At 45.0% G+C, this 23,326-nt stretch overlaps 7 protein-coding genes across 7 annotated transcripts; 2 read left to right on the top strand and 5 right to left on the bottom strand.

Moving 5' to 3' along the window:
- Positions 1-2,939: 2,939 nt before the first annotated feature.
- Positions 2,940-3,855, bottom strand: PEX2_051450 (Phosphatidylserine decarboxylase-like protein; the record flags this gene model as incomplete). Its single annotated transcript, XM_016742420.1, has 3 exons — positions 2,940-3,326; positions 3,399-3,737; positions 3,799-3,855. The coding sequence occupies 3 exons, from the start codon at positions 3,853-3,855 to the stop codon at positions 2,940-2,942; spliced, it is 783 nt and encodes a 260-aa protein (XP_016592860.1).
- A 748-nt stretch (positions 3,856-4,603) lies between these two features.
- PEX2_051440 (uncharacterized protein) lies at positions 4,604-4,974 on the bottom strand (the record flags this gene model as incomplete). The annotated part of the gene is made up of 2 exons (XM_016742419.1): positions 4,604-4,645; positions 4,699-4,974. The coding sequence occupies 2 exons, from the start codon at positions 4,972-4,974 to the stop codon at positions 4,604-4,606; spliced, it is 318 nt and encodes a 105-aa protein (XP_016592859.1).
- A 1,323-nt stretch (positions 4,975-6,297) lies between these two features.
- On the top strand, positions 6,298-7,164 carry PEX2_051430 (EGFR-like transmembrane domain-containing protein; the record flags this gene model as incomplete). The annotated part of the gene is made up of 1 exon (XM_016742418.1): positions 6,298-7,164. The coding sequence occupies one exon, from the start codon at positions 6,298-6,300 to the stop codon at positions 7,162-7,164; it is 867 nt and encodes a 288-aa protein (XP_016592858.1).
- Positions 7,165-10,719: 3,555 nt separating this feature from the next.
- On the bottom strand, positions 10,720-11,051 carry PEX2_051420 (uncharacterized protein; the record flags this gene model as incomplete). The annotated part of the gene is made up of 2 exons (XM_016742417.1): positions 10,720-10,916; positions 10,973-11,051. 2 exons carry the CDS (start codon positions 11,049-11,051, stop codon positions 10,720-10,722), a joined length of 276 nt encoding a protein of 91 aa, XP_016592857.1.
- Positions 11,052-11,993: 942 nt separating this feature from the next.
- On the top strand, positions 11,994-15,548 carry PEX2_051410 (Major facilitator superfamily domain, general substrate transporter; the record flags this gene model as incomplete). Its single annotated transcript, XM_016742416.1, has 12 exons — positions 11,994-12,264; positions 12,327-12,415; positions 12,486-12,638; positions 12,715-12,775; positions 12,831-12,939; positions 13,026-13,123; positions 13,169-13,273; positions 13,931-14,012; positions 14,065-14,104; positions 14,153-14,826; positions 14,887-14,903; positions 14,959-15,548. The coding sequence occupies 12 exons, from the start codon at positions 11,994-11,996 to the stop codon at positions 15,546-15,548; spliced, it is 2,289 nt and encodes a 762-aa protein (XP_016592856.1).
- Positions 15,549-19,088: 3,540 nt separating this feature from the next.
- Positions 19,089-19,325, bottom strand: PEX2_051400 (uncharacterized protein; the record flags this gene model as incomplete). The annotated part of the gene is made up of 1 exon (XM_016742415.1): positions 19,089-19,325. One exon carries the CDS (start codon positions 19,323-19,325, stop codon positions 19,089-19,091), a length of 237 nt encoding a protein of 78 aa, XP_016592855.1.
- A 745-nt stretch (positions 19,326-20,070) lies between these two features.
- PEX2_051390 (uncharacterized protein) lies at positions 20,071-21,375 on the bottom strand (the record flags this gene model as incomplete). The annotated part of the gene is made up of 4 exons (XM_016742414.1): positions 20,071-20,722; positions 20,813-20,862; positions 20,913-21,068; positions 21,124-21,375. 4 exons carry the CDS (start codon positions 21,373-21,375, stop codon positions 20,071-20,073), a joined length of 1,110 nt encoding a protein of 369 aa, XP_016592854.1.
- Positions 21,376-23,326: the final 1,951 nt, after the last annotated feature.

Raw genomic sequence — 23,326 nt, 5'->3', positions numbered from 1 at the left:
AGAGACCGTGGCGCGATCAGAAGGCAGCATCCTTGACAGTGGTGATTCGGCTATAGCGAACACATGCGACCGAGAAGGTCCCGGCACGGCAGAATTGAGGAAATTGAGATGAAGGGACTTATAGAGGAGTGTCGGTGTCAAGGAAGAGATGAGAAAACAGAAGAGATCAGAAGAAAGAGGAGTGAAAAGCGATATCCAGGAGCTGTTGAGTCTGCGGAGGTGCCGTTACGCGCAATTCAAGAGTTTGCAGGAGGCTAAGACGCGATGGAGCGGAAGGAAGTGGAATGGTGGGGACGCGGGAGTTTGAACTTCACGCTTTCAAGGGATATGAACTCCTATAAGGACAGAAAGAAAAGGAATAATGGGGCGAAGTGTGAGCGATTATAATTAGGTGATGAATTTCAAGTTCAAGTTCTCGGGGCTATTCAGTAACATTGAATGATTCAGCAAGGCCTTTTTTTTTTTTTTTTTTTTTTTTTTCTCCCTGAAAGGGACCCCAGTGACCTCACCGGGACCTAATCATTCACCAAAATAACACCTACACTTAAGGTACCTGGTAAGTATCTTCGGCCATTCATTAGGAAATCAGTCCCATCTCGCATTCTTTTATTGCTATTAGAGATTATTGTTGGTAGTAGCCTTGGTGTTCATCTGGTCAATAGGTTATACTAAGAATAAAGCCTAAAATTTATGCATTTAATGGTTGAAAGGTCTGATATATATACACTTGACTACAGCATATAACCATGTCGCTCAGTGTATTCGATTTTAGGACTTTCCTGGGTGCCACTTTATGGTGGTGCTCAGGGTCCTAAGTATTTTAAAAGCAGCCCTGGAGCTCGCTTGATAGAGCGACTACCTAGTCCACGGTTGACCCTTACAGCGGAAGTTCATCTTTAAAGTGATCCATCCTTATTCTGCTTAGTTCCGACTTATTCCTCTTGTTCCCCCTATATCCCTTGATCACTAATCGGATCGAGGGTGCCTAGGTGTTCAGTTTGAGAGGTGTTTATTCATATATATACTCCTTTTACACACCAAATACTTGTAAGATCTCAACCATGACTAGTTAAATCATTTTGTCACGCTAGACCGGTTGGATTAATGTGTAAAATAACTGCTTGCCTAAAAATCAATAGACTAAATTGTCTACCTCATCAAATCACCACTCTTCAAGGAGTAGCACCCCCCAGCATTTCAGTTCGCAAATCTCACTTTTCCGTTTTCCACTCACATTAAACTGCCCCTTTTGACTGGAGTATCCGTTATCCAACGTGTTTGTGTTCAATATTAACAAAACTTTGCGGCTGGTCATTTAGTTCAGCTATTTCAATCTTGCATCCCCTGCGGGATCATTAGGATCAGATGGGAAAGCGATGCAAGCCAAGCATTAGAATCACATTAGCATCATACAAAAAATATCCGCCCTCGATAAGACTAACATACAAGCTAGCAATATCAAATTTAAGGCGGTAGGAGTAGTCTTTTTGAAAGCTCTTTTTTTGAGAAATTCCCCCCGTAAATTAGTATTGTAGCTAGAATACTCCGTATAGACAGTGAAAACAGCTTAAAATGAGCAAACCCATCTTTCAATGTATAACCAGTGAGATAAAAGATATTATTTTTGGACATTAATATATGTGCTTCAATATTCAACGGTTGGCGTTCTTACAATATAACAGAATCAACATTTGCGGACATGATCGTGAGGTCAAAGGTCTCAATTTTGATAATCATCTTGGTCAAGCCAATAATGCACTCGCCGAGCTGTTTGAATCAGGTACTGCTTCCTAATATAGAATAGGAAAGATAACGTACTATGACCAAGGTCAAACAAGTCAACTTTTCTATCAGATGTGCGGTCAAACGACAGGGCTTGTCACTGCGTTGAAAGAGACAGGTTGACCCTAGCCTTACGAGGTATAAAACTGGTAAATAGTGCCGTACCGCACTGGTAAAAATGTGCCAACCTACCGAAAACTACTAGTGATTACTAGTTCTATCTACCCTGCGAGCTTTACCTTGCTACCCTGCAAACTCGGCACCCCCTATCCAGAATTGCAGTATATATTGGCTGGCTGGCTGGCTGGCTGAAAAGGTTGCTGGTTTCACATCAGAGTCCACCTTAGGAATGCAGCTGCGGCTATGCGGTCCGCACCGCGAGTCTGGTAATCACATAGAGTTGTCAACCTCTCCAGTCTCCTCACCCTCCCTAATTCTCCTACAATTATTCTGTTTCCATTCCTGATCTTTTCGAGGGCACCTTACCACTTGAAATCTTTGCTCACTCGCCTTTAATAACGCCTGGTTTCTGTTAAGAAGCCGGTCATTCAGGCCCTCGGTTCTTTTACTAGTATATGTCCAATCTAATCATGTTGACCACATCTTGCCTATTCGACTCTTCAGCACAAAGGTTCGAATTTTGTGAGATCTTTGCTCCTTATTCCAGGTCTGTTTGAGTCCATGCATGTATATTGTTTTAATAAAAACGTCTCATCTAAGTCGATGTTTTCGGACAAGCATGTACAGGGAAAGCGATTTTCATTGCAACTATAATTAGGTGAAATACACGACACGAAACAATCACCAGGAACATAAATCACAACGGTACAGCAATATTCAACAGCAAATATTCAAATAATGACCCCTACTTGAGAAAGACTTGCTCATCGTTTTTGAGAGCCACCAACAACCGGCAAGTTTTCAAAAGTGGCGACTTGCTTCCGGACCTTCACCTTGCCTTTTGGTTTAACTTGGAAATCGACTTTGTTCTCGAAAACCATCACACAGTCAGATCCGCCAAACTGGAAGTATGAAATGTTTTGCCCTTTGTGAACGTGGTCGCCTTTGCTCACGGTCAACACAACCGATGAAACTTGAGCCATTCCGATAGGCAGAATGGCTACCTTGCCATACTTTTTGGTTTGGATCACAATCAATCACCGAGTTTGACACCACTGGTAGCCAGCATCGTCTGGGGCATCGAGGTCCTCGCTCTTGGGGTCTTGAGAGCTGCCAGCTTCACCATCTTCACCTTCAGACTCGTATTGAACACGCACACCTCGTCGGCGCTTGAATTCAGCTGGGGCAAGAACCATAGCACGATCCGCATAGATCCTACCGGTAGCAGTGTTCTTCGTCACCTGCAAATACACCTGGTTTTGGATGACTCTTGCCTCAATAACTTCACCACTCACTGGTGCATGTTGACGATGATAATCAGTGGGTCCCAGGAAAGAGTGGGTGAAGTGGCCCTCATCCCAAATATCTTCCGTGGTCTGCAACAGGTATTTGACGGGCCAGTTGTAATACTTCACGCCCTTGATCTGGAGTTGAATTTTCCCATTCATGATGGGTCAATCTCCAGCATACGTCGATTCAGCGGGCATCGTGATCACATGGTTATCCAAGAGACCATCAATAGGCCGCGTGCTATTGATGTTTTTCCACTCACGCGAAAACCAGTGATTGAAGGATTGCCAACCAGATGCTGGCTTTTCCCAAAACGCCGCTTCTTGGTTGTATTTCGGATTCAGATAGAAGGTGTAGAGCAGCCCTGCAGACTCCTGGATACCCAAGAACTGTCCCTGTTGTCGTGCAAAGCAGACAAGCCAGTATGAAAGCCAGGATAGGTCGTCGTTGGAAGTTTCAGGCGAGATCGGAGTTTGCAACCCGAGAATACTCGGCTGGTCGAAGACCCAGTAGAAGAAGTTATAGATTGGAACTATTCCCCTGCCCTAAACCTACAAGATCTCTAAACCTACAAGATCTCTAAACCTACAAGATCTCTAAACCTACAAGATAGCTTTCTCGGTTTTCTGCCTCATCCTTTCGGATGTTCGACTTTCTTTGCATTCTGGATCCAGAGGCTGGTTGTGGCTGGCTGTGAATTGCTATTTGAACTGGATAAGAGGTAGCATTCTGCTAGCCAATAAAAAAAAGAGAAATATCTCAGACAGGGAGATCGCGAATAATTCCAGCTTTCTTCTGTACAACATACAGGTGGGCATTTCCAGGCGCAGTGGCAAAAAAAAATGGTTACGCATAGCTGATCCTGAGAGACGTACATCTCCTGGGCTATTTGCTTTCACAATAGCAGACTCTTCAAACCATAGGGTAAAGGGCACAAAGGCAGACGTAAGAATTTGAATGTTAACAAATATCAGGGTCTAGAGAGCCTAGCCATTAGCCGTGTTTATTTGGATTGAGCCTCGTAGGGCTTGAAGATAAAGTGCCATATCGAAGTGAAGCGCTAGCAGATCAGACATGAAAATAGTAAGGATATTGCTGCCCGTATCATTGCAGACTAAGATAGGGAGGGTCAAGTTTGCATCACCGCCATACTAAGGGGGTATTCTGATTTGGGTATAGATCTATCTTATGTTAGTTAAGAAGCTCAAGTGATCATCAATATAGCTTAGATTAATATACCTGGTGCATTTGGAACTCATTCGAAAAAGGGAGGGATTCTGACACAGATTAGACCATTTGTTGCGGCTAATAGTAAGAAAAAAACACGATAAATGATTAGCTTGAGCTCTTCATAATATCATATACTCAAGGGCGTCTAGGGGAGGCCCGAGAAGGGTTATATGATATTTGCCTAGTACGTAGTTTGCTGGGTCATCTGCTGGTAGAACAACGTCTTAAAGATATTATTAGTATAAGCCAGAATAACATGGATATTAGATAACATACTTCACACCATCTCAATGCATGAGCCGGCACCGATCTATCTTGCCATGGGTCCTTTTCAACGCGGACTCCATCAACCAGGAAAACAGGGGGATCAGTTCGCTGGCGTGGTCCGAGATCGCCAATCTCGTATAGGGAAATGAGGGCTTCGATGTTCACTCTCTGAGCTTTTCCGAAATCCGTGTCCAGAACTGCTTGCAGTTGTTTCACTCTCTCTTCGGGTTGGAGGATGTACGGGATGGGACACGCGGGGCTGAACTCGGGAAGCGGATTAGACATGTTGACAAGCGCGGGGTGGATGTGGTTGGTGGAAAAGGTGAAATATGTGGAGCGCTAGGTGATGCTCAGTGATGTTCCGGTCGCCATTCCAGGTGACCAGATAGGCGGTAAGGACCGGTATTAACGGTCCTATAAATACCTTCCGAGTCTCCCTTCTATTCTTGTATGTTACATGATATCCAATGCACGCCAAATCTCTATCGGTGTCTAGCCTAGAGCTATTCTGAATTGAAGAGGCGAGTGCATCGATCATTTGGTAGATAGGTTGTTGCATGGTGCCAGAAGTGTTGATAGAGAGTATGTGGCTGACAGAAACAAGATCTATATAACTTCAGGGAGAATCAGCGGCTGGCGTCTTTCAAAGACTCGTAGTATTATGCACCCATAAGAACTTTTGCCGATTATACCAACTATTATTTCCCTAATTCTTCAATAAATTTTATTTTTATTAGTAATTAATAGAATTTAGAAAGTAAATACGAGGAAAGTGCTGAACGAGCGAGCCTATCAGATTGGCCGGCATTCAGCTTTGTGGACCTCAGCTCAGCCCCAAATAGCAGTTGATCTGCCTTTGATATCCCCAGAGTGCTTAGCTACAAAACCAAGTGGAAGTTTAAAATTTAAAACTAAGCGTTCGACCCGGGGGTCTTCGTGCCAACCACACCACGTAAGTGCTCCGTAGGTACTCCGTAGTATCTACGCAAAATCCAGCCAATTCTAAATACTACTTTAGTTGACATGTTTCAAGGCCTACTTCGTGTTCTAATTTCTAATATTAGCCCTAAGCTCTAGTTCTCCAAACTCAGCCGTAACTTTGCACGTCCCTCATCCCCGGTCCCTGTTCTTTTTGGCCCCGAAGCCTGCAGGGTCCACTCTAAACCCTAAGCGGAGATGGCGGCCTATGTTGTAATACAACAATTTTAATTTGCAATTTGAGGGATCAATAGGAGAATTGTGTGTTGTTTTTGATCTGACTACTTTTTGTTTTAAGATTCTCTTTAGATTGTGCTTAGCATATGCTTTTCTTCTGCCGGTATTTACTCGGACTTCTCTATACGTTTCATATAGGATCGATGATCAACTACATCTTAAGATTAGTGAAAGATTTTATCTCCCACTATTCCTGCTGTGATCCAATCACAAAATTGATAGGCATCTCCTTCCGTCTTCTCTGGTCACACTAACCTAGCATCGACAAACCTAACAAGCCGGTGGACCCTTGCGCTGGGACTCATCATTTCTGCTGTTACTAAAAAGCTCAATCCCCTGCAAAATAGGGTAAGTCGTCAAATTTCCTCTACTGTCCTTTTTCGGCATGACACGATGATGCTTCACGATATCAGTCTTATCGGTATAGCTCTGGCCATGGCCTCAATGATATTTATGGCAGCGGCCACAACGCCGCACTCGACAGACATCGAAATTCTCTTCCCGGGCCTGCACGAGATGGACCTGAACAATGTGGAAGGAAGTGTCATGAGTGCCGATGCCATGGCCACCACAATTCAGATTGACTGCCGATCTAGCGCGACCAAGCAATGCACCTCTTCCGGTTATCTCTTGCCCCAGACTCTCACTGCCGGTCCGTCCTTCCAGGACTTCCATTACGATATCACCAGCTTTTGGAACAACACTATCTTTATCGTTACTGGGACTTTAGACTGCAACATGACCGGATCAACGCTCGGTGCCTCTTGTTACTTTTCGACCAGCACATGGGTCTCTAGTGGCACAAAAAATATATCCTCAGTATTTGCCACGACCGCCTCCATATCTTCGGCCAACTTGAAATATAACACCCTGGCGGTGCCATCGGGTTTGGAGAACTTTCCCGTGGAAACTGCTGCCACGAACGCGTCCCCTGGCCATACGGGGACGTCAACATCCAAGCCAACGACAACCGCTGTAACGACCTTAGAACATCACTCGTCCTCGAAGGCCTGGATTGCAGGCCCGGTAATCGGTGCCGTGGCTGGCTTGGCTTTGGCTACGGTAGCGGGATTTTGGTTCATCAGTCGCAGGCATAAGAGCAAGGCAGGTCCTGTGTACTGGGATCCAACACAAGGAATATCAGAAGTCTCAGAGAATCACGCATGTCTACCCGCGCAGAATGCTCCAGTCAGTGAACTTTCGGCGAGGAGTCCACCAGCAGATTTGTCAACTCCGTCCAAACCCCATGAGATGGGGTGACAAACTACTGGTGCTGCATCTGCTGCTTATGTATATATTTGTGATGTGCCGATGTGCCGATGTGTAGTGCAGTGCTAGAAATATATAAGAGATTATTCCGAGGATGACGTGGAAGACATATTGTAACAACAGCGTTTCGATTCTTTTTCAACTTGCCTCCCTAAGTTTTCACTGGTCACTAGCAGATGTACGTTTTCAACGAAAACTTCCCAGTCCACCGTCCTAGTTTTACGCAGAATCTAGTCAACAGTCTTTTTTACACAGGCCAGTTTCCTTCTTCCCTTCAGCTCAGTCACCAACTTCGTAATCCTCATCGGCATCCTGCCAGTGATCTATTCTGTCCTAGGTTCGCGCTTCCACCTCCGCACCTCGACCGAAGATCTCCTCGTCTCGCGTGGCTCTCTCGTGTTTCACATCCTCGGTGCTCTCGCTATTACTTTCCCTTCCAGTCCCTCATTTCTTATGTTCGGTACCTTCATATTCGCTTGCGGCGACGGCCATGTTTCCGCCACACGCTCTCTCCTCACATCATTCATTCATCCGGATCAAGCATCCCGTCTATATGTTGTGCTGGCTATCATGATGACGGTTGGGAGTATGGATTATGGCACCCTTACTGTCGAAGGCCTTTGTATGGGGGTTGGATCTTGGAGGGAATTGGAGAGGAATGGCATTTTTGACTGTTGGTGCTTTGTACTTAGTGCTTGGATCACCATTGTGGATTATTAGGCCACCGGGTCCAGAGGAGGGTATTCATGGCTAATTGAAAACGCAGACAGGAAGTATTTAGAAATGTTTATCTTCCTTGAATGTTAATATCAGACACTAGATAACCAAGAACTGTGCTTAGGAAAGCTTCAGGGCACTATCTCCGAGGCAGTACCACAGCCATGAGTGCATGGCAAAACTTCATGTCGGCTTCGTCGGCCAAGAATGAGTCAGATGCAATATGATGAAAGAATGCTGTCTTGAAGACCTAAATAATCCTAGACTCTTATAGTCAAGAAGGTTCAGTCATGACAAAACATATACTACATGCTCAAATAGCGACGTGTAAATTCTAGTCATCTAAAAGGCGTCAATCGATAAAATTATATCTTATATTTCGCGTCCCAACCACTTTGGCTCTTCACTATTGGCTCCAGTAATGCCTTGTTCATATCTCGTAACGCATATGCCTATTTTCCATATTCCAAAGCAGGAAGGATTGCAGGTATTTCCCCGTCTTCCTCCAGTCGGTGTTTGTTAGGATATGTTTGACCTATAATCGAGACATGTTAGCGCGTTCTACAATGTAGGCGGGGCCTGGTACCATAGATTGGATGATTAAGCTCTCCAGGCTCAAGGATATTCACGGTGTGGTTATCAGCCCATGATTCGAATTTATCCCAATCTACACATTGGCTATAGGCGTGGAAATCCGTCTTTGGAATTCGACTCTCCTTAATCCAGGAATAGGTGACAATAGCTGTGTTTGCACGGCACATGACACTTTGGCGTACGATATCAACACAATGACCTAGCTATAATTTAGCATATATCCAAGCAGGTGGTTCTAAGGGACGAAATTGTACTAATGTGAGCTGGAAGGTCGATTATATCCTGATCAGATAATGAATCTTTATACCTAGGCTGGTTGAGGGCCCAACGGATCCATTTCTGGCAAGGGAACTTAGTATATAACGAACATATAATTGAAGAATTAATAGCACTCACCACACAGTGTAGTTCGTGGTAGACTCCGAGCATACCGAGGTAACCGCCGCTTCCGAGGGGAACCGATGTTTGATTGATGGCGCGCAAGTCCTCTTCACTAAGCCTGACGTGATTCCCTAGGCAAAGTGTCAGTTTTGGATAATACAGTCCCAGTTGATGGAGCATATCTACTTGACGTAAGATCCGTCCATGCCTCATCGGCCTTATCATTGAAGCCTAGATACTTGCTTTGATCGCCACCAGCTGTATCCATTCGCACATTAAGGTACTCGAGGCTATTTCGCGCCGGTGCTATAAGGGGACAAAAGGCAGCATAGCTTCCCGTGAAATAGAAGGGTGTATGCCTCACTGTAAACCAAGCTCTGTGGAGCACATTGTAATTTATCCAGATACAAGTGATGATACAATGCTCCTAGTGTGGCACATACTGCAATCACCACGACGTTCGAGAGAAGGCATTTTTTGTTTCTTTGAAACCATGGGACATTCTGAATAGGTCGAGTCAGATACTCGCTTTCGAAACTGCCCCTTGACGGTTTCTTGAGAAGAAATGGAGATTCTGAGGTCGCTTGTTCCGAATTCATCTTTGTAAAGCAGTCTAATCACTCTCCAGAGGGATAATGCACGTCTAAAACTTTCTGGTTTAGAAATAACTGAACAGTGACCACAGACATGGGGGAAGCGAAAACCCCTGAACGCTCAGTTCGCTTCCATTGCCGGAACAGTTACCATGTTTGGAGGGCTGATAAGAGGTAGGTCAGGATTATCCATGTCTGTGAAATTTTTTGCAGGGTTTTAAGATTATGCGATGTGCTATAAATTATTGGTTGACATCAGTACTTTGCCAATGAATAATTTGAAGGATTTCATCCTGGTTAGTAGACGGAAATATAGGTGTCTCACTACTATACAAACCACCCGAATGTAACCTCAATTAAAAAGGGTAGGGGTCGATGCGTGAACGTATGCAGTGATCACATATGTCGAGTTCAGCGGGTACCTATAGGACAAGTGGCCCGCCACTCAACATGCACGCGCAGGATACTCCGGAGATAACGGCTGGGAGCGTGTCTATGCTTGATTCGCCGGATCTTGTTATGGCCGGGCCGGCGGCCTCCGTCCCGTCCCGTGCCGTCAGCATAAACAATACTAAGCAACACTAAGCCTTCTTGGCACGATTAGGATCGTAACGCTAAAAATAACGATGCTCAAACCTGCTTCTACACACCATTTAGAGAGATTTCTCTCCGGGCCAATTGCCTAGGGTCCAGTGGGTGTGACTGTTATTTCCTCAACGACAGCATGCTGACCTTCAGATCTTTGCCCGGTTTTACCCAGCTGGTTCTAATGAATAAAACCATAATAGATGCAGTTGTCGATCTGAGAGGGCGTATTTACCCTTAAGGAAAGGCTGACTCTGCTATATCCTTTTGTATATTGAACCGGTTCAACTCGGAATTCAGGCACTGTAACACGCCAATACTGACCTTTCACGCTATGGGGCGCTCTCAACAGCGTTCTCCCGGATAGTTCTTCAATCAATCGTGTCAACTGGTTACCTCGCTACTAGCACGTACGGATATCCTGCGATCAGACAGGATTTCTTAGACAGGTAATTCTCTGTTTTACCGTAAATTTGTTGTGTTGTAGAGATAACGAAGGCAAGTCGAACGATACAATAAGAACTCAAATGCAGCTGCTACAAGGACGATGTTATTCCGAAGTAGAAGAAGTCCGTATTCTGCATGTCTTAACGAGAAGAGTAAGAGGTGGATGATGAAAGAGAAGCTCTCGTCTTAATAACAAAGAGTATAGAGCTTCTGTAATTCAACGTTGCAATCAATAAACCTCCATCATGTCCTCATCCATATCACCAGTGGCTCGCTTGTAGACCTCCATCATATACTCATCCATATCACCAGTGGCCCGCTTGTAGACCTCCATCATATCCTCATCCATATCACCAGTGGCCCGCTTGTAGGCCTCCATCATATCCTCGTCCATATCACCGATAGTGCGCATTTTCACATCTCGTACTGCAAGGCTGTTAGAAATTGATATTCTCGGCTGGTATTGCAAGACTTTTTCTTACCTGCATGCTGTCCTGCTGGTGCTGCCAAGATAGCCACGACAAAGGGCAGAAGAGCAATAAGCTTAGCAACAACAACCATTCTGAAAGCGTGAAGGATAAAGCCTGAACTCAGAGATAATATGCAAGGAGCAATTTTCCAAATTTGTAAAAGTAAAAGGTAATTCTGTGCTGATAGAGATCAGAAGGCGACCAAAGAAATGGAAAGGGCTGCTGTATTTATGTGATAAGTTGTCTATCCTAAATGCATGTGTCACTTAAGACCGGCAAGACATGCATTGTCAGAGGTAGAAAGAAAATAGATCGCACGTTATCATAATACGTAGAATAAAATAAAATGCAATACAGCCGAGACCCTTTAGATCATTCTGGCTGGCTGCAGTCTCTACTGGCTAATACCCTTGTATGGAGGTGGAGATTCTCAATAATATGTTTAAGACTTGCCCTAATTTCAGCACGATTTGTCGCCCAAGAGATAAGAAGTGTAATCAGACTAATCCTTCATCTCACATGCAAACAACCGATATCTCCGAAGCAAATTTTCGGTCTTACGTATACATGTATGCAGGCGAGGGAAGTCCCCTCTTCCAGCCTTTGATTTTGATCTGGGTTTAGGCCCCGGTTCCCCTGCTTTTCGACCTCGTAATGCCTTTCCTGCCGCTGCTGCCGCTCCTTCCCTGCTGTCCCTCACAGATAGCCCACATATATACGTGGGATGATGTTACATGATGTGTTAAAAGTCTTGCCTGTTTGAGATATTGTTCCGTAAAGGAGGGGGCAGTACGTAGCAAGGATTTCTATACGCCATGGCGCCGTGCATCTGGTATCCCTTTTTCCACGGTGATAAGCTAGAGCTATTTTGAAAAAGTAAAATGCTTATGCCGGTCAGTTAGCCAGCTATCTATCTGGTAGAATCTCCCCAGAAACAAGGGCTTACAAGATCCCCAGCCCAAATTCATTCCACTTTCTTTTATTTTTTCATCCTTTACAGTGATTCATGTCTAGATGATACACATTGACAATCATGGAATACAGCAAACTCTCTACGTTTGATACTCCCTCTGCACACGCCCAGAAATCATCTTCCGAGGATCCTTCTTTCTCCTCTCAGCCACTTCTCAGCAATGAAGAAGATATGAACCTGGACGTTGATGGCTATTCCCGTCATGATAGACGACAAAGTTTCATTCGTGCAGTTATAATTCACTCACTGATATTTCTAACGTACACCCTTGCATTCGTTGGTCTAAACAGTTCGTTCAGACAAAAGTCATGTCCACCGCAACTCACATATTGTAAGAACCTACATACTCAATTTTCTCCTTTTATTAGACGAGCGCTAATTACGTTGTTTTAGCACCCATTCAAGGCGCCGTATCATACGAAAAGACTTGGTATGACGGTAGTCTTGGTAATCGAAACCGCTACATAGGAGAGCCTCGTCCTGTAAGCACTTTTGACTGGTTTCGATAAATCAGCTTATGACGTGTTGCATTAAGACTGATGCTCTCGATAGGAACTTGAGGAGGCGTGGCATGAGTTGACAGTAAACAACAATCTCAAACTCACCCAATCTGAACTTCAAAAGTTGAACAAGAGCGCTATTGAACTTTCGGATGGTTCTGGTTATTTTGGACAGGTGATGGTCTATCATCATCTGCATTGTTTAGTGAGTTCTTATGATATATTGAATCCCCCAAGCGTACTATTCAAGTATATGGATATCTTTAGCTAAACTTGAATAGAAATTTTTAAGAGAGGCTTTGTACCCCGATGCCTATGAAGGGTCCACGATGGAGCATCTTGGTAAGTCTTAACGGATTACTTTAATAACTGAGCTGCTACTTACTTCTGTGAATAGACCACTGTGTTGATGATATTCGCCAAGCTCTAATGTGCAACCCCGACATCTCAGCTAGCACCTTCTTTTGGGAGGACGGTGTACGGCGCCCTCAGCCAGATTTTACGCTGTATGTATCTTTAGTATTCATTCTGATCTTCACCTGAAAAAATTTGAGCCATGTAATTCAATCAAAACTGGCCTAACATACAACAGGTATAAAACATGCGTCAACTGGGAGCACTTTGATGCCTGGGCAACTGAACGACAATTCTCAATGTTCGATCAGAAATCACTAATCAACCCGGTATACGGTGAGTTTTCGAATACCACTTCTAGTGGATCTCCATTGTATACAGCCACTGAAGAACGTCAACTCCTAGGAATTGCTTTCCCTATGGTCAATGGCTCAATTGAATTCACCCCACCTGGACCTGATATGCACGTTGTGTGGCCAGAGGAAGGTAAGTCAACCTAGATCAAGAGCCGGTTTCAAGCTCAAGTTATCAAGGAGTTTGTGAGAGGTTGTCTCGATGGCCCCTCTAACTTTGGGCAACTTTGATGTGAAGCTATACTGCCACTATATACCTTCCCCTGGAACCCTATGTAGTTGATTCGCTTATTACCTCTTATCCTAAGGTTCGAATACATTGTACGCTGTCTATAAAACTTATAAAGTAATCTAATTGTAAACCTAACAGATCAATGCTTGCTGGTTACGATTAGATGTCATACGGGGAATAGATCTCTCAAAGTACCACGATAAACATTTTTAAGAGCAGCTACAGCGTACAGGACTTCATCGGACACATTAAAAGAACCGGTGATGACACACGTAATTATCTGACAGTCAGACATCTGACAGTCAGGGGGATCCATTGCTATCTTTCTCCTATCTTAGCGCTAAAGTCCCCCCGCACTAATGAGCCCACACCTGCCACCTGCCACTGGAACTTGCGTAGAGAACCTCAAACCTCTCTCCAGTCCTTCCTAGAACCTGTCTCGCTCAAAATTGCAGTTCAATTCGCAAATTGGTTCCATGGCTTCTGCTAGCCCAACGGCGTCAATATCCATCCACAATTATGAGAGCCAGGAGGATTCTTTACCTCTCATCCCCGTAGGCCAGATGCAGGAAGAGCTGCTAGATACCCGTTCGCCGCCAAGTGTTTTTCAAGTACTTGTTCTAGCTAGTGGATTTGGGACGTGAGTTCTCCACTAGGTCGAAAATTGCGGTCCGAATCTAACATCTTAGTAGACTACAGCTTGTGTTTGCTCTCTTGGCCTCATATGGATCGGTAATACAGCCTTCTGGGTTATTTATATCAGCTAACGGTAATACACAGGCACAGCTACTATCCGTTGGAGTCAGCCAAGCGGCAACGGGATTGATCTGGCTATCTGGACCGCTTGCAGGGACTTTTATTCAGCCTTTGATCGGTATAATAAGTGACAAATTTGGTCATCAGAAAATAATTGTCGCTACCGGCGTCATCGGTCTCGTCGTATCGCTTTTGGGGCTTGGCTGGGCTCCAGACCTGAAAGACGAAAAGTGTGAATTAGCTAAGGCTTTGGTGGTCCTATCTATATGCACTCTAAACATTGTTGTGCAGCCAGTTCAGCTCGGTCTACGAATTCTGATCATAGAGGCTTGTCGTTTGGAACAGCAGACTATGGTGTCTGCTTGGGTTGTGCGCATGATCGGAATAGGGAATATTCTAGCACAGCTCGCTGGATCAGTCGATACGACGATATTGCGACCGTTCACGACGGGGAGTCATTTCAAGGATTTGTGTCTGCTGACGTCGATTGGTCTTATTATCACTACTGTTGGTCTGGGGCTGTTTGTCGGGGTTGAGAGGACTCCCAGATCTGTATCCGAGAAACTGAACATCCAGCAAAGCAGATCCGTAGGGCTGTGGAAGGCCATACGGACTGTTTCTCCGGGTGTACTTAGCGTTTGGAAGGTTCAGGTGTTTTCTTGGATGGGTTGGTTCCAATTTCTCTACTATGTTACCATGTGAGTGATCCCTGTTGTCCTCTTGCGAAGGAAACCGGTCGTTCTAAGTAATGGCTTTAGGTACATTGATTATCTTGGTAAGACTCGAGCAGAATTTTAGTGATGGTGCTTCTACTAACTCTAATATACCAGGTTTACATGATCTCCTGCAGGATTCAGCAATAACGGACGAGGAAGCACAACGGTCCATCAAAACGGAGTCTTTACAATTCGGATCCAGAGCAATGCTTCTAAACGCCTGCGTATCGTTCATTTCAAGCATGCTACTTCCCTGGCTATTCAAAGGCAATGGTCCGTCAGATTTAAAGTTCAGCAATCACATAACGCTATCAAATATCTGGATGATATCCCAGGCACTGTTTGGAGCAGGCATGATATGCACTTTGTGGGTAACGTCAGTTGCCGGCGCAACATTCATTATCAGCATTCTTGGCCTCAGCTGGTGCTGCACAGCCTGGATCCCCTATACATTGGTGAGTACGAAACTCTCACAGGAGTCAAGGAACGCCTTACGTCCCCACAATCCAGGTCTTATTATGAGCTTGCATAATGTGTCTATTGCGGCACCGCAAATTCTGGCCGCTTTGATTGCTGGTTCAATTTTCTGGGCTTCTCGGGACGGGGAGAACCAAGCTAGATATGTGCTTGCTGTAGGGGGCGTGTTCGGGCTGGGTGCTGCGTGGATGGCAAAGAATTTAACTATTGAAAAGGAGTTGCATTAGTGGTTTTCGGTTAGCTTTTATAAAGCGTTGTATATAAATCCCATTATTTGTAGAAGGAGGGAGCAGTTAGAACGCCTGTGGCTTTTAATTAATGTTTTCACAGTGCAGTCATGACCTTGCTTGCTATATATATTGGAGTACATGATATTCTGGAACTACTTAGAAAAAGGAAATAACCTAGATATAGATTACCTGGCACAATAAGACAATGCTATTACAAAGACTCCATATGACCTGGCTCAAATCATAACGCAACGCCAACTGCGAGCGGAGCAATTTCATCTGTCAGCACATTCATCACCAAATTCCAATCCTCAGGCTAGGCTGTCCTCTTCTTGACACTTTTCCATCCCAGTCCCCAACTAAATATAAAAGCCGCAACCGCAGTCCCAGCAACCATATAGAAAACATGCTGAACAGCATTATTATAAGCTATAACCACACCCTTTACACTAGAACGCGGGATAACAGATCGTATTCCGGATACACCAGCCGACATAACCTCCGCAACAGGAATCTCTGGTGCATAGATGGGCAGGAGGTTTGTAAGACCGGTATCAAAGACTGTGCTGGCGAAGGAAAGCCACAGTGCTCCACCGAAGTTCTGGCAGAGATAGAGAAAAGACATGCTGACGGCAATTTTGGAGGGAGGAAGATTGTTTTGGACTGCTATGAGGGGCTGGTTGATTTAGAGGTGTTAGTGATATCGGTCAAATAATGGGTGTCGGCCACAGGGTAACTATACCATTTGAAGAGCACAACCGCGTCCTACACCCGCGATTATTTGACACCCGATCCATGTGCCAATGCTTGTATGCGGGGTGAATATACTCATCAATCCAGATCCGACTGCGGATAAGACTGTTCCCGTAACCGCCGAGGGCAGGTAATAACCAAGCCGGGTGACTTTGAACGCGTTAGTTATACACTCATTAGGTATAACAGAATGCCGATACATACCGGCTAAGCCAGATAGAAAGCCAGAGATCATTTGAGCGATGACCCCCGGTAGCATATACACGCCACTAAACATCGGCGATTCGCCGCGCACTCCTTGGAAGTATATAGCCAGGTAGTAAGAAGTAATCAGGCTATTCGCATAAAGGAAGAACATAGTCAACGAAGAGGAATAGATGACCCGCTGTTTAATCATTTTCAAGGGAATCATTGCTCCGTCCGCTTTTTTATATTCCCAAATTAAAAATAAGGCCAGACTGCCAGCCGATCCGCAGAAAAGGCTGATAACCATCGTACTATTCCAAGGATATGTTGATCCGCCCCACTCGAGAGCGAGAAGAAACATAACCAAGGTCGGAGAGAGGAGGAGAAACCCTGTGATGTCGAGATCAGAAAAGAGAGAGGCGAATCTATTTTCTGATCGCTGCTCAGGTCTGTTAAGACTGTGTTGGGGAAATGATATGAAAAGAAGAGCAGCCACTGCCATCCCACCCACGGGGAGATTGATGTAGAAGCCTAGTTTTGTTTTAGTAACTGGGTACACTGTTGTCGGGGGTTCGGGAATCACGCACACCATCTCCATGTCGCATATTCCGTCAATGCACCTCCAATTAATGGCGAGACCACAACGCCTATCTGACCACCTACTAGGATTAGAATGGAAGCGAACGAGGAAATAAAGTAAAACATACATGATCCCACAATTCCGAAGTAAACTAGGTTTCAGGACGGTTAGTAAGATATCAAATGTATCGGGACCAGAACGTAAGCCAGAAGGTAACGCACGAGCTCTCTTTTCAAGAGGTATAGATGCGGACAATATTGTGAGTGCACCGTTCGATACGCCAGAACTCCCCATGCCAGCGATTGCCCTCCCTACTATAAACATATTGGAAGAGGTTGAAACACCGCATACTAACGAGCCAAGCTCGAAAAGGGCGATGAAGGCTATGTATGTGTACTATAATGTTATGAGTTCATGAAGTAGTGAGCAGGCTTATAGCAACTAACCTTGACATCAAATCGGGTATATAACTTGCCTGAAATAGGCTGGAGAGTACAACTTGGAGATAGTGAGCAATCTTCCACTCTTAGTGAAGGAGATGTTGGAGGATAAGTTACTTACCTTGTTAATAAATACGCACTTCCGTACCAACCAACACCCGCAGTAGAGTGAAAGTCGCTCGTGATTTTAGGGATTGCCTTTTTCAAATGTGAGTCCACATAACATACGTAGGTGATTTGACCAGAGGCAACGCGCGCACCGTAGCGATTATTGACATATCAAGCATGATAAGCAAAGCGGTCGCAATAACCGCAAGTATAACCACGGCCAATTTGACTCCGGCGATATATTGGGCTTCGCCTTCATCTTCAGTACCCACAGCATGGTTATCCCGGCTGCTGCTCTCGTTGGGCTGTGAGCTTTTCGCTTCTCTCGAGACATTTGTCTCCCTCATCGAAGCGGGCCTAGAATTCATTCCGCTTGTCTCTTTCTCCACATGCATCGTTTCAGGACAATCGATTGCAATGGTAAAAGTAAAAAGGTGCCTTTGCTGGCTGATGGACTATCGTGGGGTTGAGTAAATAGTTTTAGGCTTGACTGGAGCCTAGAATGGAAAGTGTCGGAAATAATTGATCCGCGCAGCATGGGTGTAGATAGCGGTCAATTAGTGTAAAATTGGCCCATAGTCAACTGACACTTTCACATGTTCCCCTAATAGTCTGGCACTCCCCAGGTCGAGTCTATAGAGATTTTTTGAACTTAGTATACTTAGTCCCTAATTTATTGGATCTGCCCAGGTCTCTGCCCCTAATTAAATTGTACTGATCGCCGAACAGTAAAAAGAAACCAGTGCAGTATATAGCCCTCTCTAGTGACACAGGTTCATCTCTTACTGTCCTATCGATCTACGCTAGCCCACAATGAACGCTTAATGCACCCCCTAATCGATGAGGTGCTTAATATCTACCAATCCGAGTTCTCAAATGTAGTTTTAGTATACCTATATTGTATTTTTCCAACTTCAGCCAAGAAGAATTCAGATTGCAAATACTATTCGTGTTCAAAGACAGTCCGTGAAACAAATCCTGTCATTAAATACAACCCAACGGACGGGATCAATCAAAAGGCCCATCAACAACGTATCGAGGCAATTTTATCAGGCACTGTGCAGTGAAGCTTCGACATCCTGATGCCCCGGTTTTTCTAGCAGTTGGTATCTCTTCTGATCACCTTGTAACCACCCGCACCTTGAATTCCAAGACAAGTCACAGAGCCACCATTAACGCTCGTAACAGTGTTACCTGTGCATCCTCTGTTATCATAGACGCAAAGTTTGAACTGCCCACCCCCGTTGAAAGAATACTGGCTACAGCCATTCGCACTGATGGGCGTGCAGCCTTCTGTGGAAGAACCACCACCACTAGTGTCCCCACTTCCTCTGCACGCCTTGCCAGGGGAGTAACAGTTGAAAGTGTAGCTAGACTGTAGATCGACGACGTTCGTCGTAAGCTCGGGAGGAGCAGGGAGGGCCGACGCTGACACAGATCCGAATAACGTCAGAAGGCCGAAGGCAGCCGTCAAGAATCGGCCAGCATTCGAAACGTGGTGATGACTGGGGGTTCTGAATGCAACCATTGTTCAAAGATCCCGTCAAAGAGGTTGACGTTGTTGTCTGGAGAAGTAAAGGTGATGGTGTCCTCGGTACGATCCGTCTCGGCTAAGTTTGGGTTGATCTTTTGAAGAGTCTCAGTGATGAGGGCAATATCTTCGACAGGAGCAGGGTTCTTCAAGAATCGTAGAAAGATGATCGTCATGATGAGTGAATATTGGGTAGGTCGGAAGATTTATATGTTTTCCTTGTGGTGAAGTCCAGTGTGAAAGCCTGTTGGAGAGAAATGAAGGAAGAAGAGCTTTGTCAGGCAACCCCAGCTTTAGAGAAATATAATTGGTTCGATAAGAGGTGAACAAAAACTGCATCCAGGGAAAATTCTGACATGGTATTATCCCTGTCTCACGTTACATCAGAGGCAAGACAAAGGGGCCAACCCAAGCTAACGAGATTTTGGGAAGTAGGGGTCTCAGAAGAATAGAGATAATATCAGGACCTTAGCTAAGAGCCTTTGCCTCGGAAATAATTTCATGTGTATTGAAAGTCAGCTTGGGCTTCGAATTGTATATACAGCTCTTTGAGACCGTGTGATACTGGAGGTAAAAATATGAAAAACTACAGCCACCGATGGCTCTTAACAATTTCATGCCAACCAGCTATGTGGGAAGGATACAACTGGTTCCTTCCGTCGGGGTTCCCGTAAATTGGCCCTGTTTGCATCTTCCCTTCAATAGAACGAGTACATGGCTCATCTCCCCCCGCATTGAGGAAACAAACAGCTATGATGTATTCCCCAAAACACTAATTTGCACTATGGACTGGTTTTTGATGAAGAACCCTGCGATAGAAGGGAATTTGCAGTCTTTCCTGGGTAATTTGATGGAGTATTTCGGTATTACTGTACACAACTCCAACTTCACCCAGACAGTCATTGATCTGTCAATTCTTGCCTATCTCTGGTGCATTTTTGTCTCATCCCCAAACCAGAACCGGAGAACTGACATTCCACGGTCATTGTGGTTGAATAGTAGAGTGGATTTTCCATTTATTGGTTGTTGAAGGTCAAAACAGATCCTCACAGCTTGGGTGGGTTGCTCGCGTGGTTCTATGAACAGAGCTTGTGCTGTGTCTGATGGCCCTTCAGTGCGGGAATCATTACCATCCAGGTCATTCACTACGCCTTTCCTCCGACCTAGGAGATCATCAGACCGCACGTCAGGCACCATATCCAGGGTACGTGAAGCTCTATCCACAAGAGCTTGGATCTCCTCGACGCAGCGAAGCTGGTATCGCTTGAAAATCATCCGCTGCTGAGGCGTACAACCCGGTGCTTTGCATGCATACCTCAAGAATTCCAAGACTGCATATGAGAGGCGCATTCGAAAGTTGCTTTGGAGAACGTGAACACCGACATAACACGGGTATATGTACTTCGGCCGAGTGTACGGCGTCATTGGTGGATCTACCACATAGCTTGCCAGCGCCTCCTCGTGGGACAAGGGATGGGTTTCCTGCTCCACTTCATCCGTGTCTTGGAGGATAGATGGAGAGTTGGATAGTAGGTCGTCGAGGTCACCTGTATCAACTAAGGTGCGAACGCGGCTGCAGATGCGAGCACAGTGGTGCGAGAAAATACATGCCCGCAGCATTGGATATTCTGACAGTTCGCAATATTTATGGAACTGAACAAACCATGTCAATGCCTCTTTACATTCTTGGCCAGACATAAATGCTTGGGTTTCCTGACATGCTGGCGTTAGCCATGAAGACAATATATGAAAGGCTAACTTACCACGTTAGTAAAGATAATGAGAAAAACATTACGCCCGGTCCGGGTAGTAAACTGTTCCGAGCCACGCAGGCGTATCAACTTTGACAGCACCTGATTATGTATTTGCCATCCAAGAGTCGCGACTGGCTCGGTACCATTCCGTACGCCCAATAGAAGCTTGATTCAAGTGTCAGCAGAGTCGGCAATCGCTAATGACTGTATCGGATCTTACCTCGTATAATCCTAGCAGCCATACGGCTAATAATGTATTGTCACTTTTGCATCGCTGAGGATCCTGGATGGCTGAACGGGTGGCCATGAGCGCAAATCCGTATGCTTTGGCTCGATCCGAGGTTGCCTTCGAGGTCCGGCTAATGTTGACCATATAGGCGCATGCAACGGCATTGCAGGCCTGATACAGAGCAGATTTCTCCTCTGCTTTGAAAAAGACATCGGGGATAGTACTGTAGATGGGTTTGGCCATTTCAAATGAGAGCCTGAACCTTTGTATGACGAAAGGCATAAAGTGGGTAGTCCACGATTCGGTTAGGGGGTACCGTAAGGGGAATATTCGACCAGATAGCAGTGGAAATCCATCAATTCGCTCTGGAAGATGCGTGCTTGGCATTGTTGCTTCATCCAAAGGGTAACCCCCAAATAAAGGAGACAAACTTTTAGGACCAACAAGATCGGACTATTCAGTGTGATTACATCATCCACAGGTCGTTCGTGTGAACTACTCACCTTAATGAGTCGCTGTCGACGCGAATCATTGTCTTGGTATGATCTTAAAACCTCTACAGTAAAAGGCGGGCGAGAATATCCATCACATTTCCGACCTGTTGAGACACATCGCCGACACTGGGGCTTTTCTTCATCGCATTTGACTCTGCGAATTCTGTGGAACAGTCAGCGAGTGCTTCTGCATTGATCTGAAAAAGAGATCTTACTTGCAGGTCATACACCCAGACTTGAGCTTGGGTGCCCACTTCCTCCGACGAGCGGATGACTGCGATTTCTCGAGACTTGTCATCGCGACTCTGTCTAAGGACTCTGTCTAAGGACTCTTAATAGATGACGAGAGGACTCTTGATAGATAACAAGCACTCGATCCAAGCCTCCGGCATGTGGTGGCTGTTTGTGGGGATGCCCTGGAATCAGTGGGAGGTGGTGGGTCATCCATACGAGATCAGCGCTCGGGGGCTAAATGGCGGCTTGTGAGTGGCCTAAACCGTGAAATTGACTCCGCCAGCTATACAACATATTCCAAATCACAGGAAAAAGTTCAGGCTCTCAGCCGCTTGGATCAAAGAGATATAAATTTACGTAAGGCTTGTGTCTTGCGTTATATGTCTCGATATTATAGGACTTCAGGGGAAATCTCGACGCTCGGTCCATTCGGACATCAGTTCCATTAAACATGCATAAGCGGATGGTGATAGAAATATGCAGTACGACAATGTATGAGACCATTCAGTGGTATATAACTCCCTCTAACTAAAATGACCAGAGAATTTCAACGGATGAGCTAACTAAACAACTCTAGTGTTCTATAGAATATGCACTTTCTTATGCGGCTCCCCAATATCACATGATGGGTAAAATATCGTGTATTCAACCATGTATTCAACTATGGTATACGATACATTGTGCTAAGAATTCTAGTTAATTCTCGGTAATTAACATGGAATTAAGGTTTCAACGCTAACCCTAAGCCTTCTGGCTCGGCATGCATTAACTACATATCTACATGGGTACGTACAGGCTATTTTGAAGTTGGGCCTAGTTGATAGGTACATAGTTGCAGTTTCCATGCATCGCTTTTGTCCAGAGAATCACTGTCTAAGAGCGCACTTTATCCCCTCTGCAATTCCAGTCTAAATGAAATCCGGAAGAAACATGATCTCGCTAGATATCATTGATTAAAATCAGCCTGAACTGAGATGCTTTCCTACGAATACAACATAATACATATTTTATGAAGAAACTGTTGAGATCGATATCAAATTGCATCGACGGCGCTAATCTTGATTCCGTAGGAGTTTAAGATTTCTAGCAAGCCAGAGTGCCCTTAGGCATAAAATCTTGAGTAACTACTAATAGAAAGTCGGAACCTTGGAAGCCTGGCTTCCTGTCGCAACCGAATCAACTCTCTACTCTCTTCTGATCCTTACCATGGTAGAGCTCTCAACAAATACGCCTGCTGTTAATCGGGTCTAACTACTGCTGTATCACCCAATCTGGGTGCTCTCATCCTTTCTAGATGAAGCAACACGGACAATGGTCCTATGCCAACTTTGGTACGAACTTTTACCGTATTCGCGTCTAAGTTCAAGAAAGGATGAGTGATATTGTTAATATTGAAAATATCTTGTCGACGACATGCAAAAGCGATCGAGAAGTTTCTCGCTCTCATGTTAATGTAAAATTAGATA

The sequence above is a fragment of the Penicillium expansum genome (assembly GCF_000769745.1).
Source record: "Penicillium expansum strain MD-8 chromosome Unknown contig167, whole genome shotgun sequence".
Classification (NCBI taxonomy): domain Eukaryota; kingdom Fungi; phylum Ascomycota; class Eurotiomycetes; order Eurotiales; family Aspergillaceae; genus Penicillium; species Penicillium expansum.
This window is presented reverse-complemented; position numbering and strand designations above follow the sequence as displayed.